An 18,298-nucleotide genomic window follows, 5' to 3' on the forward strand; every position below is an offset into this window, starting at 1 on the left:
AGCTGATGTAGCTTCTGACATGTAGGTGATTTGCGTTAGAAAGGGCATTTGAAATTAAATGACAGCGTGGAATAAGCTGCATATTCCCTTTCTTCACTTCAGAATATGTTACCTTTATGTAAATTAGTGGATGGAAATTTAGAGCTCTCAACTTACTATGGAACCAAAAATGTTGTCTCCTTATTTTAAGGCCTAGAAATGTTTACCAAAAACTGCTCTTGTATTTACCTTATAATAGAGAGAACTAAATGCAAATGTGAGATTATAAATTAATTTGAAATCCTATTCCTCTTCTCTCACTGATTTTTCATGTCTATTCTTTTTTTGGAATTAAGAGGTAAGTTTCTTTGGGTACAAATATTTTTTGAAATGCATATGTAATTTTTTCATAATACGTGTTTTCCATGAACTTTTTGAAGGCACCTCTGTATTTTCTCCCTTTCATTTTGCCAAGGTCAGGCCCAGTACCAGTGCAAGAGCTTTACAAAGTTATCTCATGGTGGGAAAAGTAGTTTTCATTAGAAAGAAGAGGAAATATAGGTGTACACATTAAGTAACTTGTCAAAGTTGGCTCAGATGGTGAGTGGCAAACCCAGGTTTCAGACATAGGTCCTCTGACTCTGTACCTCTACAGTAGTCTAAAGTTGTGTCTTTAGTTGTGTACTTTTTCTTTAAAGTAAAAGCAAGTTGACTTTTAATATTCTATATTAGAAATCAAAATCAAACTTTTTAAAGAAGAGCTTACTTACTGTACTACTCAGCTTTTTGTTATTATAATGAAATACCCAAGCAGCTAGATTTTTAAAGAACAGAGGTTTATGTAACTCCCAGTTTTCAAAGTTCAAGACTGATGGTCCTTTGGATTGGCCTCTGTGAGGAAGGTGGGTGGCAATGGAGGAGCCGTGCAGTGGAAGATCACATGATGAGCCAAAGAGAGAGGCTTGGCCTGACTGGGGCTTTTATAATCACATTGTCAATGACCCAGCAGACTTCTCACTTAGGGCTACCTCCTAAACACTAGACATATGATTAAGTTTCTTTTTTTTTAAAAGAGATTTTTATATATTTATTTGAGAGGCAGAATTATAGACAGTTGGGGGGAGAGAGAGAGAGACAGAAGTCTTCCACCTGTTGGTTCACTCCCCAAATGGCTGCAATGGCTGGAGCTGAGCCGATCCAAAGCCAGGAGCTTAGGAGCCTCCTCCAGGCTTCCCATGTAGATGCACGGGCCCAAGCACTTGGATCATCTTCCATTGTTGTCCCTGGCCATTAGCAGACAGATGGATCAAAAGAGGAGCAACTGGGACTAGAACCGGCACCCATATGGGATGCCAGCGCCACAGGTGGAAGATTAACATACTGCGCCGCAGTGCTGGCCCCCAAATTTTCTACCCAAGAGGTGACTATATTGGTTTTTCCCCACAGAAGCAGTTTATTTAAGGCACACATACTTCATGTATTTCATAAATACAAACTTAGGAACATAGTGATTCTTCCCACCCTACTCTCCCTCCCATCTGCACTCCCACCCTTCTTCCACCTCCTCCTCCTATTCCCATTCTTATTTTTTACTAAGATCTATTTTCAGTTAACTTTATACACTTAAGATTAACTCTACACTAAGTACAGAGTTCAACAAATAATACAAAAGAAAAAAAAAACGTTCCTCCTGTTCCTCAACAGTCACGACAAGGGCTGTTCAAAGTCTTCACATCTCAAAGTGTCAATTTTACTTCTGTAGATTACCTTTTAGGTACTCTATTAGATACCACAGATCAGGGAGAACATATAGTATTTGTCTTTTTGGGACTGGCTTATTTCACTAAGTAAAATTTTTTTCCAGTTGCATCCATTTTGTTGCAAATGACAGAATTTCATTTTTTTGACCACTGTGTAGTATTCCATGGTGTACATGTCCCATAATTTCTTTATCCAGTCTTCAGTTCACAGGCATCTGGGTTGATACCATATCGTAGCTATTGTGAATTGAGCTGCAATAAACCTGTGGGTGCAGATAACTGTTTAATATGCTGATTTCATTTACTTTGGGTAAATTTTCAGGAGTGGGATGGCTAGGTCATATGGTAGGTTTATATTCAGATTTCTGAGATATCTCCATACTGTCTGCCACAGTGGCTATACCACCTTACATTCTCACCAACAATGGATTAGGGTACCTGTTTCCCCACATCCTTGCCAGCATTATTTGTTTGTTGATTTCTATATGAAAGCCATTCTAACTGGGGAAGCGGTAAAACCTCATTGTAGTTTTGATTTGCATTTCCCCGATGGCTGGTGATTCTGAGCATTTTTTTTTTTCATGTGTCTGTTGGCCATTTGGAGTTCCTCTTTTGAAAAATGTCTGTTAAAGTCCTTTGACCATTTTTTAACTGGATTGTTTGTTTTGTGGTTGTTGAGTTTCTTGATCTTTTTATATATTCTGGATATTAATCCTTTGTCAGTTGCATAGTTTGCAAACAATTTCTCCCATTCTGTCAGTTGCCTCTTTGCTGAGTGTTTCTTTTGCAGTGTGGAATCTTCTCAATTTGATGTAATCCCATTTGTCAATTTTGGCTTTGATTGCCTGTGCTGCCGGGTCTTTTCCAAGACCTCTTTGCCTATGCCAAAGTCTTTGAGGATTTCCCCAATGTTCTATAATAATTTGATGGTGTCAGGTCGATGTCTACTGTTATGAGAAGTAATCACATGCAAAAGGAATCCTTTTGTGAAAAATATAATAGCATCTATTTTCATGTTCTTTTGCTCTTTATTTGAATATTTCTTTAAAAAGTAATCTTGTCATTTTTTCAGGGTTTATTTATTTATTTGAAAGAGTTACAGAGAGAGAAGAGCCAGAGAAAGAGAACTTCCATCTGCTATTTCATTCCCCAGATGGTCACAATGGCCAGTGCTGGGCCAGGCTGAAGCTAGAAGCCGGGAGCTTCATCCAGGTCTCCCACATGGGTGACCCAAGCACTTGGGCCATTGTTGCTGTTGATTTCTCAACAATGTTGCAGTGGGTTCGTTTCTGAGAGGAGCAGTGTGGTGGGGGCAAGAGGCGCAGAGTCAACACACAGACCCTGGGAGTCGGGTGAAAGCAGGCTTGAGGCGAGCAGCCTGTAGACTCATTTATTACAGTTGGTACAACAGCTTATATAGCCAAGACCAGCCAATCTGGTCAAGGGGCGGTCTATGCCCCAACCAATCACAGCCTGTTACCAGGCAGTTTCCAAAGCCATCCAATCACAGTCTGTTGCAAGGCAGTTTCTGTTGTCAGCGGCCATCTTAGCATGACCTTTTCACCTCAGTGGCCATCTTGGCATGAACTTTTCACCTCAGCAGCCATCTTGATATGACCTTTTCACCTCATTCCACCACAGGCCATCTCCCACTGCTTTTTCCAGGCCATTAGCAGGAAGCTAGAGTAGCTGAGACAGGAACTAGTACCATATGGGATGCCAGCGTCATAGGCACTATACCACCATGCTGGCCTCATCTTGGGATACTTGATAATCACTAAGAGAGTAGATTTTAAATGTTCTTGACACAAAAAATAAATTTATGAAGTAATACATGTTTTAATTAGCTCTATTGAGCCATTCCATTATGGGTACATACATTTTACTGGAAAATTGAAGTAAAAAATGTTTGACATTAAAAACCTGAAATCCATGCACAGCATTTTCATGTGCTCATTTTCCATGAAATTTTTCAAAAAATTGTGTGCATGAACTTCAAAAGAAATCTTGCATCAAAAATAAACTTTAAATTCCATTTTCCTAAAACTTTTCCAAATACCTTCATATTTCAAAACAAGATGTTATACATGATAAACATGTGTGACTTTTATTTGCATTGGGAAAAAATACTCTTAGCAAATATGACTATAAATATGGACTATAGGTATATTTTTGTAAGTTTACAATGTTTATAACTTACAAAAAATTTCCTTTCTTGATTTTCATAAGCTTATAAATGCTTTGCAGATATATAACCCTGAACAATCAACAATCACCAGATTTGGGCAAATTTAATGATAAAAATAAAAGCTGAATGATATTTAGTGTTTGCTTTTTTCTACGCTAAATGTAACTAACTTCTCCAAGTTATGTTCATGCATTCTTAAGATTTTATTTTTAATTTTATATTATAAATTTGTATACATACTTGTATGTTATATAATCTTCATAGAGGCATGAATTTATCTGATGTTTAAGTTTATCCTCACATCACTTTTTCCCATTATCTGTTATCTAGTCTCTTCAATGGTTAGTGTCTTGGAAGTAGCTATAGTGAAAAGTGTGTTGTGTGACAAGAAGTATTTATGAATGGATCCAGACCCTGGCTAGACTTTGTGGTTAAAATGAAGGAGCAAGAGTGGGAGTTTCTTTTTTTTCTTTTTCTTTTTTCTTTTTTTCTTTTTTTTTTTTTTTGACAGGCAGAGTTAGAGAGAGAGAGAGACAGAGAGAAAGGTCTTCCTTTGCTGTTGGTTCACCCCCCAAATGGCCGCCATGGCCGGCGCACTGCGCCTATCGGAAGCCAGGAGCCAGGTGCTTCTCCTGATCTCCCATGTGGATGCAGGGCCCAAGCACTTGGGCCATCCTCCTCTGCACTCCCGGGCCACAGCAGAGAGCTGGACTGGAAGAGGAGCAACCGGGACAGAATCTGGCGCCCCAACTGGGACTAGAACCCGGGGTGCCGGCGCCACAGGCAGAGGATTAGCCTAGTGAGCTGCAGCACCGGCCTCTTATTTTTTTAAATATTTATTTATTTATTTGAAAGTCAGTTACACAGAGAGGCAGAGAGAGAGAGAGAGAGAGAGGTCTTCCATCTGCTGGTTCACTCCCCAACTGGCCGCAGTGGCCGGAGCTGTGCCAATCCAAAGCCAGGAGCCAGGAGCTTCTTCCGGGTCTCTCATGTGGGTACAGGGACCCAAGGACTTGGGCCATCTTCTGCTGTCCCAGGCTACAGCAGAGAGCTGGATCAGAAGTGGAGCAGCTGGGACTCAAACCGGCACCATATGGGATGCCAGCATTGTAGGCCACGGCTTTACCCACTATGCCACAGCGCCAGCCCCCCACCTCTCCTTAACCAAATATTTATTACACCGTACTTCAGCCTGCACGAGAGTATCAGAATGGAAAGAATCAGCGCACTTGCGTGTATTTCACTGGCTAGGGTAGTGTGTTTCTGGACTTCTGCCCCCAACACCCTGTATTTTGGTGGGCTGCAGGCTTTCTGTTTCATCTCTTTCCCGCTGTGTTCTGCCCTTCACTCAGCTTGCCAGCCTCATGGACTCACAATCCTTTCCCTAATATAGAGTCAGGCTTCAAAGAAGAAGGGAGCTTGGGGAACATTTGTGTCAGAATCCCAGGGAGGAGTATGGGTTCATGGTGACTTGAAAGTTCCCCTTGGGGGACCAGCACTGTGATGTAGAGGGTTAAGCTGCCACCTGTGATGCCAGCATCCCATATGGTTGCTTGTTCAAGTCTCAGCTGCTCTACTTCCCATCCAGCTCCCTGCTAATGTGCCTGGGAAAGCAGCAAGGATGCCCAAGTTCTTGGGTCCCTGCCACCCACATGGGAGTCTCCACGTCTGCCTGGTCAGCCTGGCCATTGCAGCCATCTGGGGAGTGAACTAGCAGATAGAAGCTCTCTCTTTCCCTCTCCCTCTCTCTCTTTCTCTCTCCCACTCTCCCTCCCTCTTTCCCTCTCTCTCGGTATACCTCTGCCTTTCAAGATAAATCAATCTTTTTTAAAATGTTTCCCTTGGAAATGTTGGTGTCTCCCCTGCCCTGAGCTATAAAATAGTTTTTAGATGTATTTTCAGTTCCATGCTTAGCATGGTGTTTTCCTGATGGGTTAATCCATTGGATTGTTAATAAATTGGAGCAAATTATGTTCCTTCAGTAACTTAATTTAAAAGACTTTCAGGGCTAGTATTATGGCACAGTGCACCCGGGAAGGCAGCAGAAAATGGCTTGGGTAGGTGGGCCCCTGCCACCCACGTGGGAGTCCTGCATGGAGCTCTTGGCTCCTGGCTTTGGCCTGGCCCTGGTCCGACTATTGTGGTCATTTGGGAATGAACCAGCAATTGGAAAATCTCTCTGATTCTTCCTCTCTGTACAACACTGACTTTCAAATAAATTAAATAAATAGTTTTTTAAGTTTAAAAATAAAAAGAAATGACTCTAATGTATTTTGCTCTATGACCTTCTCCAATCCTTTTATTTATCTATTTGTTTGTTTGTTTTTAACTTTTATTTAATAAATTTAAATTTCCAAAGTACAACTTTAGGATTATAGCGGCTTTTTCCCCCATAACCTCCCTCCCATCCTCAACCATCCCATCTCCAATTCCCTCTCCCATCCCATTCACATCAAAATTCATTTTCAATTCTCTTTATATACAGAAGATCAATTTAGTATCTACTAAGTAAAGATTTCAACAGTTTGCACCCACACAGACACACAAAGTATAAAGTACTGTTTGAGTACTAGTTATATTATTAATTCACATAGTACAACACATTAAGGACAGAGATCCTACATGGGGAATAAGTGCACTGTGACTCCTGTTGTTGATTTAACAATTGACACTCTTATTTACGGCATCAGTAATCACCCAAGGCTCTTGTCACAAGTTGCCAAGAATATGGAAGCCTCTTGAGTTCGCCAACTCTGATCTTATTTAGACAAAGTCAAAGTGGAAGTTCTCTCTTCCCTTCAGAGAAAGGTACCTCTTTCTTTGATGGCCCATTCTTTCCACTGGGATCTCACTCACAGAGATCTTTCATTTAGGTTTGTTTTTTTTTGTGTTTGTTTGTTTTTTTTTTTTTTTTTTTTTTTTTTTTTTTTTTGCCAGAGTGTCTTGGTTTTTCATGCCTGAAATACTCTCATGGGCTTTTTAGCTAGATCCAAATGCCTTAAGGGCTGATTCTGAGGCCAGAGTGCTGTTTAGGACATCCACCATTCTATGAGTCTGCTGTGTATTCCACTTCCCATGTTAGATCATTCTCTCCCTTTTTAATTCTATCAGTTAGTATTAGCAGACACTAGTATTGTTTATGTGATCCCTTTGACTCTTAATCCTATCATTATGATCAATTATAAACTGAAATTGATCACTTTGACTACTGAGATGGCATTGGTACATGCCACCTTGATGGGATTGAATTGGAATCCCCTGGCATGTTTCTAACTCTACCATTAGAGGTAAGTCTGATTGAGCATGTGCCAAATTGTACATCTCCTCCCTCTCTCATCCTCACTCATATTTAACGGAGATCACTTTTTAGTTAATTAACACACAATTATTCTTAGGTGTTTAAATTTAAAGAGTTCAACCAATAGTATTAAGTAGAACAAAAAAAAATACTAAAAGGAATAAACTAGTAAGTTGTTCCTCAACAGTCAGGACAAGGGCTGATCAAGTCATTGTTTCTCATAAGTGTCCCTTTCACTTCCACAGGTTTCCTTTTTGGTGCTTGGTTAGTTGTCACTGATCAGGGAGAACATATGATATTTGTCCCTTTGGGACTGGCTTAATTCACTCAGCATGATGTTTTGCCAGATTCCTCCATTTTGCTGCAAATGGCTGGATTTCATTGTTTTTTGACTGCTGTATAGTATTCTGTAGAGTACATATCCTATAATTTCTTTATCCAGTCTACTGTTGATGGGCATTTAGGTTGATTCCAGGTCTTAGTTATTGTGACTTGAGCTGCAATAAACATTGAGGTATAGACAGCTCTTTTATTTGCCAATTTAATTTCCTTTGGGTAAATTTCAAGGAGTGGGATGGCTCGGTTGTATGGTAGGGTTATATTCAGGTTTCTGAGGAATCTCCAAACTGACTTCCATGTGGCTTTACCAGTTTGCATTCTCACCAACACTGGATTAGTGTCCCTTTTTCCCCACATCCTCACCAGCATCTGTTTTTGGTAGATTTCTGAATGTAAGCCATTCTAACCGGGGTAAGGTGAAACCTCATTGTGGTTTTGATTTGCATTTCCCTGATTGCTAGTGATCCTGAACATTTTTTCATGTGTCTGTTGGCCATTTGGATTTCCTCTTTTGAAAAATGTCTATTGAGGTCCTTGGCCCATCTCTTAAGTGGGATGTTTGTTTTGTGGTTGTGGAGTTTCTTGATCTCTTTGTATGTTCTGGTTATTAAACCTTTATCAGTTGCATAGTTTGCAAATATTTTTTCCCATTCTGTTGGTTGCCTCTTCACTTTCCTGACTGTTTCTTCTGCAGTGTAGAAATTTCTCAATTTGATGCAATCCCAAATGTTAATTTTGGCTTTGACTGCCTGTGCTTCTGGGGTCTTTTCCAAGAAGTCTTTGCCAGTGCCAATATCTTGCAGGGTTTCTCCAATGTTCTCTAATAATTTGATGCTGTCAGGTTGTAGATTTAGATCTTTAATCTTTTTTTTACAATTTTATTTTCAGATCCCGAAGTCCAGGAGTGAGGGATGCATTCAGGGTCACAGGGTGCCACAAGCAGTGCTCTCTGATGGCGGGTCTCAGGTCGGCCTGTGGCTGAGCCGCAGAAAACCCAGCATGGACAACATAACCTCCACAGAGGACGCGCAAGGTGCCAAGCGGCGGCCCAGGTTGGCATGTTTCCTTTATCTACACGATGTGTGTTGCATTATGTATCTGTTCTTGTCCAGAGGCCCACACACTCAGCTGTGTGTGTGTGTATGCGCTGCTGGAGCCCACAGGTATCACTCGGTAAAAATATCTAAAATCCAGTCTCTTTTGAGAACTTTCCGAGTAATAGTGCTCATCACAAGATAGATAAGAATCATTATTTTGTTTCTATGAGGAAAAAGTTGTTTCACCAAGAGGACTGTGCTGCGCTCATAGCTACTGGTGAAGAGTTACTTTTTGGGAGAAAAGGGGACCCTAACACAGTGTTAGTAGAGTGCAAACTAGATCAACCACTGTGGAGACTAGTATGAGGATTCCACCAAAAAGTTAAAAATGGATCTACTCTATGCCCCAGCTATCCAACTACTAGGAATATATCCAAAGGAAATTAAGTCAGCATATGAGGGATCTGCATTCTCATGTTAATAGCAGCCCAATTCACAATAGCAAGGATATGGAATCTACCTAGATGTCTATCAACTGATGACTGGACAAAGAAAATGTGCTGTGTATGTGTGATGGAATATTACTCAGCCATGAAAAAGAAGAGATCCTGACATTTACCACAAAACTGATAGAACTAGAGATCAATATGTGAAGTGAAATAAGATGTAGACAACTATCACCTTTGCTCTTATTCACGGATATTAGTAGAGTAGAAATTTGTGTGGGTTGCACATTATTTGGTATATAGTTATAATATTGCTTCGTTGAATTATACCACACACATAATAATATACCCTTCTTCATTTTATGACCCTTGTCATGAATCCCACATTTTGTTAAATCAGTGTCCCTGTTTTCAAGAAAAACGAGTTTATATGTGAAGTCTGTGATATCTGTCTATGAAGCAAATTTCTCTTTGGAAGCTTTTTCACAATATGTTCAGTGGAAAACACGATGTGCAGTTTGAAGCGGGTATCAGAACTGGCGCAGGTACCAGCTTTTGCCATCTCCTTTTGACCGTTGCTTTTTAAGCACTGTGTTACACACTGTACCCAACAGCAAACTTCCCCAGCACACGAGATGAGAAAGACATGCAGTTCTCATAGACCAGTGAAGTGCACCTGAGTCTTGTTTGCTCCTAGCATGAAGAATTTTTTTTCTTTTGAGAATTTTTTTTTTTGACAGAGTGGACAGTGAGAGAGAGACAGAGAGAAAGGTCTTCCTTTTCTGTTGGTTCACCCCTCAATGGCTGCTGCGGCCAGCGCACCGCGCCAATCTGAAGCCAGGAGCCAGGTGCTTCCTCCTGGTCTCTCATGCGGGTGCATGGCCCAAGCACTTGGACCATCCTCCACTGCCTTCCTGTGCCACAGCAGAGCGCTGGACTGGAAGAGGAGCAACCGGGACTAGAACCTGGGGTGCTGGCGCCGCAGGCAGAGGATTAGCCTATTGAGCCACAGCGCTGGCCGGAGAATTTTTTATCTTTTATTGTAACTAAGAAATACTTTTAAAATAAAAAATAGTAACTAAGAAATACTTTTAAAATAGTATTTTAAAAATACTTTTAAAATAAAAAATTGCATTTTGGATTGCTTTAAAGGATGGGTGTAGGAGTTGGCATTGTGGCTCAGCAGGTTAAGCCACAACCTGTGATGCCAGCATCCTGTATGGGCACTGGTTTGTGTCCTAGCTTCTCCACTTCTGATCCAGCTCCCTGCTGATGGACTGCAGTTCGATTTCTCTCTCTCTCTCTCTCTCTCTCTCTCTCTCTAACTCTGCCTTTCAAATAAATAAATAAATCTTCTGCCAAAAAAAAAAAAGGAGGGGTAAAATTTGAGCTGGGTCTTGAATGATGAAGGTAACTTTGATAGGAAGAGAAAGAAGATGATGTTGATGACAGGCTTGGTTAGGAAGCATAATGGGCATTTTTGAAACAGCAAACCAGAGTCCACTGGTGATCCAGCTGGAGCGGTGGAGCGAGGCCAGGTCATCACGGGCCTGGAAAGCTCAGCAGTATTGTTGCCTTCAGTCTCTCCTTCCTTGAAGGGACATCGGCAGTTAGGCTGTGGTTCCAGGACTGCCTTAAGACAGATGATGCACGGTGAGGCAAGCGGTGGGCCTCTGTGTGTGAATCTGACGCTGTAATGAGGAAGGCAGTACAGAGACACAGTGAAAAGCAGCCTGCATGGCAGACGACTGGGGCCCTAGTGAAAGAGGGGCACTAAGGAAGTGCAGCAGGGTAGTGGGCTAGACTGACTTGAAGATTGTCTTAGCCTGAGTGCTTGGGGGACACCTGGGCCCAGACCTCAGGAGCAGGAGTGAGTCTGAAGATTCAGACAAGCACCTTACAGGCAGATGCAAAGGAACTGAGACAGCAGAAGCTCAGGTGCAGCCGTCAGGTGGAGGAAACCAAGCCAAGCTTGAGCTGGGTGGGCCGGGTGGGCGACCATTAGGAGCTGGCACCTTAGGACAAGTCATCCTGCCTCAGTGTGCAGGACAGATAGGAGGAGGGAGGTTTGGGAGCAGTTACAGTGTTGATTCCTCCAACAGGTAATTACGCTTTCAGATCTACACATGTGGCCTTTGCTAAAGAGATGTAAGTCTTAATGCTGGGAGAGACCAAAGAAAAGTGAAATAAAAATTCGGTAATTAAAGACATGCTCCCTAAGTGCCGGTTATATGCCAGGCTCTGTGAAATGGTCCAGTGATAAAACCATAAACAAGATTTAGGCACTACCCTGAGAAACGTCAAATATCACAGGGTGCAGACTGAGGACAGGGGAGGGGCACAGCGCCCTGCAGGGTGAGGAGGGTCAGAGAAGGTTCCAGAAAGAGGAAGCTTTCAAACTGAAGCTAGCAGGTTAAGCAGAAGTGTATGAGCGTGGAAATAGAGATAAAGTGAGAGAAAAAACACTGTGCGGGACAGTTTGGAAGAGGACGTGTGGAGTAGTAGGTGTGGTGTGAGGGGAGGATCAAGGTGGGTTAGGAAGCCGAGTGGAGCCATCAGATCGTGAAAGCTGTGTCCTGTATCAGGGAGTTTGGGTTTTTCTCTTGAAAATGACTGAGTGTGATTGCAGGAATAAAAGAAAGCAAATTATATAAACAGACTTGTATTTTGCAGAAGATGCTGTAACAACAGTGCTGAAGGCAGCATTAAAGGGAACAGTAAGGGGTCTGCATGGTAGCATACCAGGTAAAGCTACCACCTGCGATCCTGGCATCTCATAAAGTCCCGGCTGCTACATTTCCAATCCAGCTTCCTTCAAATGCCTGTGGGAAAGCAATGGAAACAAGTGCATGGGCCCCTGAACCCATGCAGGAGGCCCAGAAGCCCCTGGCTGCTGGCTTCAGTCTGTCCCAGCCTGGCTATTGCAGGTGTTTGGGACCAGCGGATGGAAGACTGATTCATATTCTCATTCATTCTCATTCTCTCTCTCTCCTCTCTCTCTCTGTAATTGCCATTCAAATAAATAAATCTCTTACAAAAAAGAAGGGAACAGAGGAATGGGGGGATCAGCACGGAGGCTATGGGGTAACCCAGAGAGGAGTAAGCGCCCCTCTGGGGTCACTGAGGAGCCCTGAGAATGAGGGTGTGGGGACAAGTCTTTGGCTCTTGAAGGGAAGGCAGAACCATTGCTCAGAGTATGCCATCAAGCAAGGATCTTTTTATGTTTGTTTGTTTCATTAGAGTATGAAATATAATTAAGGCAGTGGAGGCAGGTTTATATGCTTAATGTGCAGCGCCAGGGAGCCATGGGGTGACAGAACAAGGGCTTCCGGGGGAAATCCAGGTAGCAACATACCAGGTAAGACAGTTTGGGCCAGAGCTGTCCTTGTGAGCAGCCAGTTAAGCTGCTACTTGCAATGCCCGTATCAGTGTGTAGGTTGGAGTCCCAGCTGCTCTGCTTCTGATCCAACACCCTGTTAATGTGCCTGGGAGAGCAGCAGCAGATGGCCCAAGTACTGAGTATGCCAACTACATGGGAGACCCTGATCGAATTCTTGACTCCTGGCTTCAGCCTGGCCTAGCCCTGGCTGTTGTGGCCATTTGGAGAGTGAACTAGCAGATGCAATATTTGTCTTTGTCTATCTGCCTGTCTCTCTCCTCTGTGTGTGTGTGTGTTGCTCTGCCTTTAAGGTAAATAAATAAACCTTAAGCAATAAGAGTTTGGGCCATCCACAAGTACAAGGGTATACTTCACGGTCTAAGGTGTGTGCACAAGCTAACCTCCCTAGCAGTGTGGTGCGTGGTCTACACAGCAGACTGCAGGTCGCAATCAGTAGAGGAATTAGTCTGCACCAGTGAGAAAAAGTTAAAGAGACAATGAAGGTGCAGACACAAAACACCAGGCCTTTTTATTTTTTTAAAAGCCCCTTTATAAAATTTTCTTATTGTTTGAGAGGTAGAATAAAAGAGAGACAGAAAGATTCCCCAAACTGCCTGCACGAGCCAGGGCTGTGCCAGGCTAAAGCTGAAGAACTCAATCCAGGTCTCCCCAGAGGTGCAGGTACCCAACCACTTAAGCTGTCACCTGCTGCGATTCAGAGTGAGCAGAAGCAGGAAGCTGGAATTGGGAGTGGAGCCAGGATTCACACTCTTGCCCTCTGGCATGGAATGCAAGTGTCAACTGCTAAACTGAACAGCCACCCCCTAGCTGTCTTAAAGCTCTCTAATTTAAAAACTGGAGACAAGTGGCCAGGTGACAAGCGCTAGCACAGATACTGGCTTCCAAATTACTTTATAGGAATTATGTCAAGGATGCATTCCATGAAATAAAAACTCATGTTTGTTGGTTATATCATTTTTTACTTATCCAATCAGATGATGAAAAAAAGTTTCCTACTTCTACAGGTAGCAAAGAAAGAACTTTCTGTTTGGAGAATACGTTTGTATTTATGAGAAGCAAATCAAGAAGTGAGATTATGGAGTTCGGCCAAACTAACTATTGCTGTAATCACTATTTGTTCCTCTGGTCACCATGGTGTAGGCCCAGTCAAAACAACTGCATATTTGAACTTATGAATTTCTTATATTCTTTCCACGTTTTTAAGGTACAGCCAGGCAACCTGAAGGGTTGAGAGAAGACCACTTCATCCAGGGCAGTTGGCAATAATTAAAATAAGTTTAAATGAAAATTAATTTAATTTTATTTATTTGAAAGGCAGAGTGACAGGAAGGCAGAGAGAGAGAGAAAGAGAAAGAGAAAAATGCATCTTCATCTGCTAACTCAATCCCTAACTGACCACAGTGGTCAGGGCTGGGCCACCCTGAATCTAGGAACCTGAAACTTGATCCAGGTCTCCCATGTGAGTGGCAGGAGCCCATGAACTTGGGCCACCTTTTTCTCCTTTCCCAGGCACATTAGCAGGAAGCTGAATTGAAAGAGGAGTGGCGGGGACTGGAACTGGCATTTTGGTATGGGATGCCAGCGTCACAAGTTGTAGATTCACCTACTGCACTATAACGCTGCCCCCCCCACCCCCGCAATAGATTTTAAGTCCTTTATATATCCCTGAAATCCTAGAATAGGTAGTATGCCAATTTGCACTTCAAAGGTGAACTTACGAAGCTGTTTTCATTTGCAGTTACTTGCTGGAACAAGCTATGGACTAGTTTGTACCTCTTAAATTAAAACAAATACGTGTGTGTACAGAATGGATCCAACGCCACCACTTTCTCTCAGTCTCTCCCTTTTCTCTGTAACGGCTGGTGAGCTGCCCCAGTCTTAGACCCCGAGGCTGGCAGTGTGCTCTGAGCACCCTGTAATGTCCCCGTGCCTAGATACAGCACTTGCCTTGGCTTACTACCTCATATTCAAGGAATCGTGAAGACACCTTGGAGCTGGGCTTTTCCTGGTACTGAGTTTCTTTAGTTGCTCTTTGAAAAAGAAATGAAAAGTGATTCAGCAAAAATATATTTTGGTTTCACCTATGATCTGGTAAGCCTGGTTAATTTTGCAAACAAAAAAACAAAATCATTATGTTTGCAGTTATTAAACGAGGCGTAACAGTTTCATGCGTAAGACTGTGGCTTTCAGCAGAGCTACCCTATCAGTTAACAACTTAGATAAGACCAAGAACCAACCTTTAGCTACTGAGATTTCCTGAATGATGAAGCATCCAATGATTTTACAATGGGGTAAAGGTTAATTCCTAGGGTTCACGAGAAGCAATTTTTAGCTAACAGTCTGTTTGTGCTAATTTTGAATTTGATGCATGTAGACCTTCTTGTAGTACTTTTTTTTCCAGATTGACTCACCTGTACCCTTTTTCTCCTTAGTTTCAAATCTTACATCAAGTCTGTTTCTTCTTGGTCTGTAATGGGAATAGGAACAAGCATCCCTTGTTTTTCTACTTTTAAAGAGTAACAGTAAAAATAAAATCTTAAAGGAGTAACATTTTAATATAGGACACTGTGAGAGTACAAAGAGGAGATGGATATTGTTTATCACTTGTTCTGATTTCTATTTTCTAACATTACTTAAATGAGTAACTCATTTTCTCTGTGTTGCTTTAAGTGTTCAAAATCGGTATTGAGGATATAATCATAAACAACATTCATTCTTCTAATCTGTGTAGAACTGTCTCAATGAGAGCAGCTTCAAGAGTAAAATGCTCAAGGGTACGTATCTCTTGATTATGCTGGAACTCAGTGGGATGATCTATTTTGTGCTGAATTCAGAGCCAAAGACAAAAGTGCTTAATGGCATGTTCATTGCACTCAGTGAAAGCATTAGCCAGTCTGTGTCACCTAAAAATGAGAGTTGCAAGTCCCAAAATACCATTAAGAATTCCTTTTGTGTGTGAATGTGTGTGAATGTTACTAAAACTTGCAATAGACTACATAGTGTAAATTTGATGTGACTTATCTGTTTTAAAGGAGTGAATGCCAGTCCTTCTTCCCAATGTGCCTATGGTGTGAGTTGGGTATGGCAGGGGCGCTGGTGGAAATGCGGAAGCTACTGGACAGGTGGATCTCCCTCAGCAAGGCCTGAACATTGCTCACTATCCAAGATGTCCTGATCTTATTCCTTTTAAAGCTATTGGGGGAAATGATCACAGAAACTCAACTGCGGGTATTAATGGGTTTATTAAGAAAGAGGACATTTAACATTGTTTCTGGGAGAGAAAATTATACACTTATCATTTAACAGTCAAAGGAAAAACCTCTGTGCCAGATGAGAGTTTGAGATGTTAAAATGATTTTAAGCTTCAGGGATTGGTTTCACACTCTTTCAATAAGTGAAATAAATTATCATTTTCTTACTGTTTCTAATGCTATATTATGATATTACTTTCAATGTTTTGAATTTTAGAACTTAAATAGAAAACAGGGTTAGTGTTTTTCATCTTTTAGATATTAAGCATTTGTTGTAATGTTTCATTGGAAAGGTAATATATTTCCTTAAATGGATTGTATCTTTAAAGGACCAAGGAAAATCTCCACTTTTTTTTATAAAGTCAAAGTGAACACTCAAGAGATTATATATGATTCCATTTACATGAAACGTGCAGAAAAGGAAACTCCATAGAAAAAAGAAGTAGATTCCTGACCGGGTGTAGGGGAGGGAAACAAGCACTCACTGTAAATGCAGAAGGATCGTATTTGGGGGATGGAAATGTGATGAAACTGATTTATAGTGATGATCGCACCACTTGGTAAGTGTACAAGCATCACTGGATTGTATATTCGAATGTAGGTGGATTTTACAATACAGAAAATGTATCTCAATAGTATGGGTTTAAAATACAAGAACCAAAAGTAAGTGGGGATGAGGAGGATCTTAAGAATAAGCCAGTCACTTCCAATTATCTTTATATACAGAAGATCGATTCAGTATATAATTAGTAAAGACCTCATCAGTTTGTAGCCACACAGAAACACAAAGTGTAAAAATACTGTTTCAGTACTAGTTATAGCATCACTGCACATTAGACAACACATTAAGGACATATCCCACATGGGATGTAAGTACACAGTGACTCCTGTTGCTGATTTAACAATTTGACACTCCTGTTCATGGCGTCAGTAATCTCCCTAGGCTCTAGTCATGAGTTGCCAGGGCTATGGAAGCCTTTAGGGTTCGCTGACTTTGATCTTATTCCGATAGGGTCATAGTCAAAGTGGAGGTTCTCTCCTCCCTTCGGAGAAGGGTACCTCCTTCTTTGATGGCCCCGTTCTTTCCACTGGGATCTCACTCACAGAGATCTTTCATTTAGGTCTTTTTTTTTTTTTTCCGTGATATCTTGGCTTTCCATGCCTGCTATACTCTCATGGGTTCTTCCGCCAGATCCGAATGCCTTGAGGGCTGATTCTGAGGCCAGAGTGTTGTTTAGGACATCTGCCATTCTATGAGTCCTGGTGTTAAAATGGAAATGGCATAGAAAATTAATTAATTTGAAAAAAAAATTATGTAGGATCTCTGTCTTTAATGTGCTGTACATTGCTATTTAATGCTATAATTAGTAATCCAATGGTAGTTTATTCACTTTACGCTGCTATGTGGGCAAAATGTTGAAATCTTTACCTAATATATACTAAACTGATCTTCTGTATATAAAGAGAATTGAAAATGAATCTTTACATGAATGGAAGGGGCGAGGGAGCGGGAAAGGGGAGGGTTGCGGGCGGGAGGGAAGTTATGGGAGGGGGGAAGCCATTGTAACCCACAAGCTATACTTTGGAAATTTATATCCATTAAATAAAAGTTTAATAAAAAAAAACAAAAAACAAAAAAAAGGCAGTATGGACTGAGTGCATGCTATAATAAAAGACTCAAGAGAAAAAAAAAAAAAAAAAAGAATAAGCCAGTCACTTGCTGGCACATCGCTGAGGTGCCACCACTGCTGTAAGCCCAGTCTGCTGAAAGAGCTGCGTTAGTTAGGTTTCCGGAGAATTCGCTCCTTCCTAGGTTTCTCTGATTGTAACTGAGCCCAGTGGCAGGCGTAAAGGTCAGATCTTCATGGAAGGTGATTCATGAAGAGGGCGAGGAAGGGCAAAAAAACAGCTCTTTGTTTTCTCAGCCTGGGAGGGTTCCAGTTTGTAGCTACGGTGCTGTAGTCAGAAGTTACCGACGTAACTGGTGTTTCTGGGACACATGGAAATCGAGAGAAAAAGCTACAGTGTTCTGAGAGTCACACACACACACACACACACACATCCTTGTTTATTACCAGAAGTTAGCCTGAATGCTACTGTGGTGAGTTGAGCCTTGTGCCTCCAGGAGGCTCTAGGTCTGAGTGTGAACAGAGAGAAGTTCATGGTCTCCTCTCCAGGTGAGCGTCCCACGGCTACCTTCATAATGAATGAAAGTTTTGTACTCGACTCTCCATAAAGAGATTAGGTGATTAAGAGCTTTCCTTTTCTGTCGTGGGAATAAAAAATTACCTACCTCTGTGCCAATTGTGTATCTAAAATCCTATGACAAGGAATATCAAGCTAAAGAAAATAGCTTTGTGGAAGTTGCAGACATGTTCTTAACTTGATAGATAAGTGAGTGGAACTGCAATAAATCAATTTTCAAAGTGTATTAAACACAGATCTTTCCTGGGAGGCGTGTTCTGGATAGAAGACTTGTTCTAGTCTAAAATTGCTTTCTGGCATGTTCTCTTCCTCTGTAAGCTTTAGTTAATTCAGGAGTACATTCTCCAAAGAATGGAAAACATCACTGATAAGGCTGAAGTTCCCATGGAATTTCT

The 18,298-nt window shown here is 41.6% G+C and overlaps 1 protein-coding gene across 4 annotated transcripts in view; it reads left to right on the top strand.

Moving 5' to 3' along the window:
- Positions 1-18,298, top strand: part of FAM13A (family with sequence similarity 13 member A) — a 359,592-nt gene that overhangs the window by 226,366 nt on the left and 114,928 nt on the right. For all 4 annotated transcript variants that reach the window (XM_062199865.1, XM_062199863.1, XM_062199866.1 and 1 more), the window contains one exon: positions 8,453-8,616. In XM_062199865.1, coding sequence (XP_062055849.1) covers positions 8,453-8,616 — 164 coding nt within the window. The remainder of the gene's footprint in view (positions 1-8,452; positions 8,617-18,298) is intronic.

This window comes from Lepus europaeus, chromosome 8 (assembly GCF_033115175.1).
Source record: "Lepus europaeus isolate LE1 chromosome 8, mLepTim1.pri, whole genome shotgun sequence".
Classification (NCBI taxonomy): Eukaryota; Metazoa; Chordata; class Mammalia; order Lagomorpha; family Leporidae; genus Lepus; species Lepus europaeus.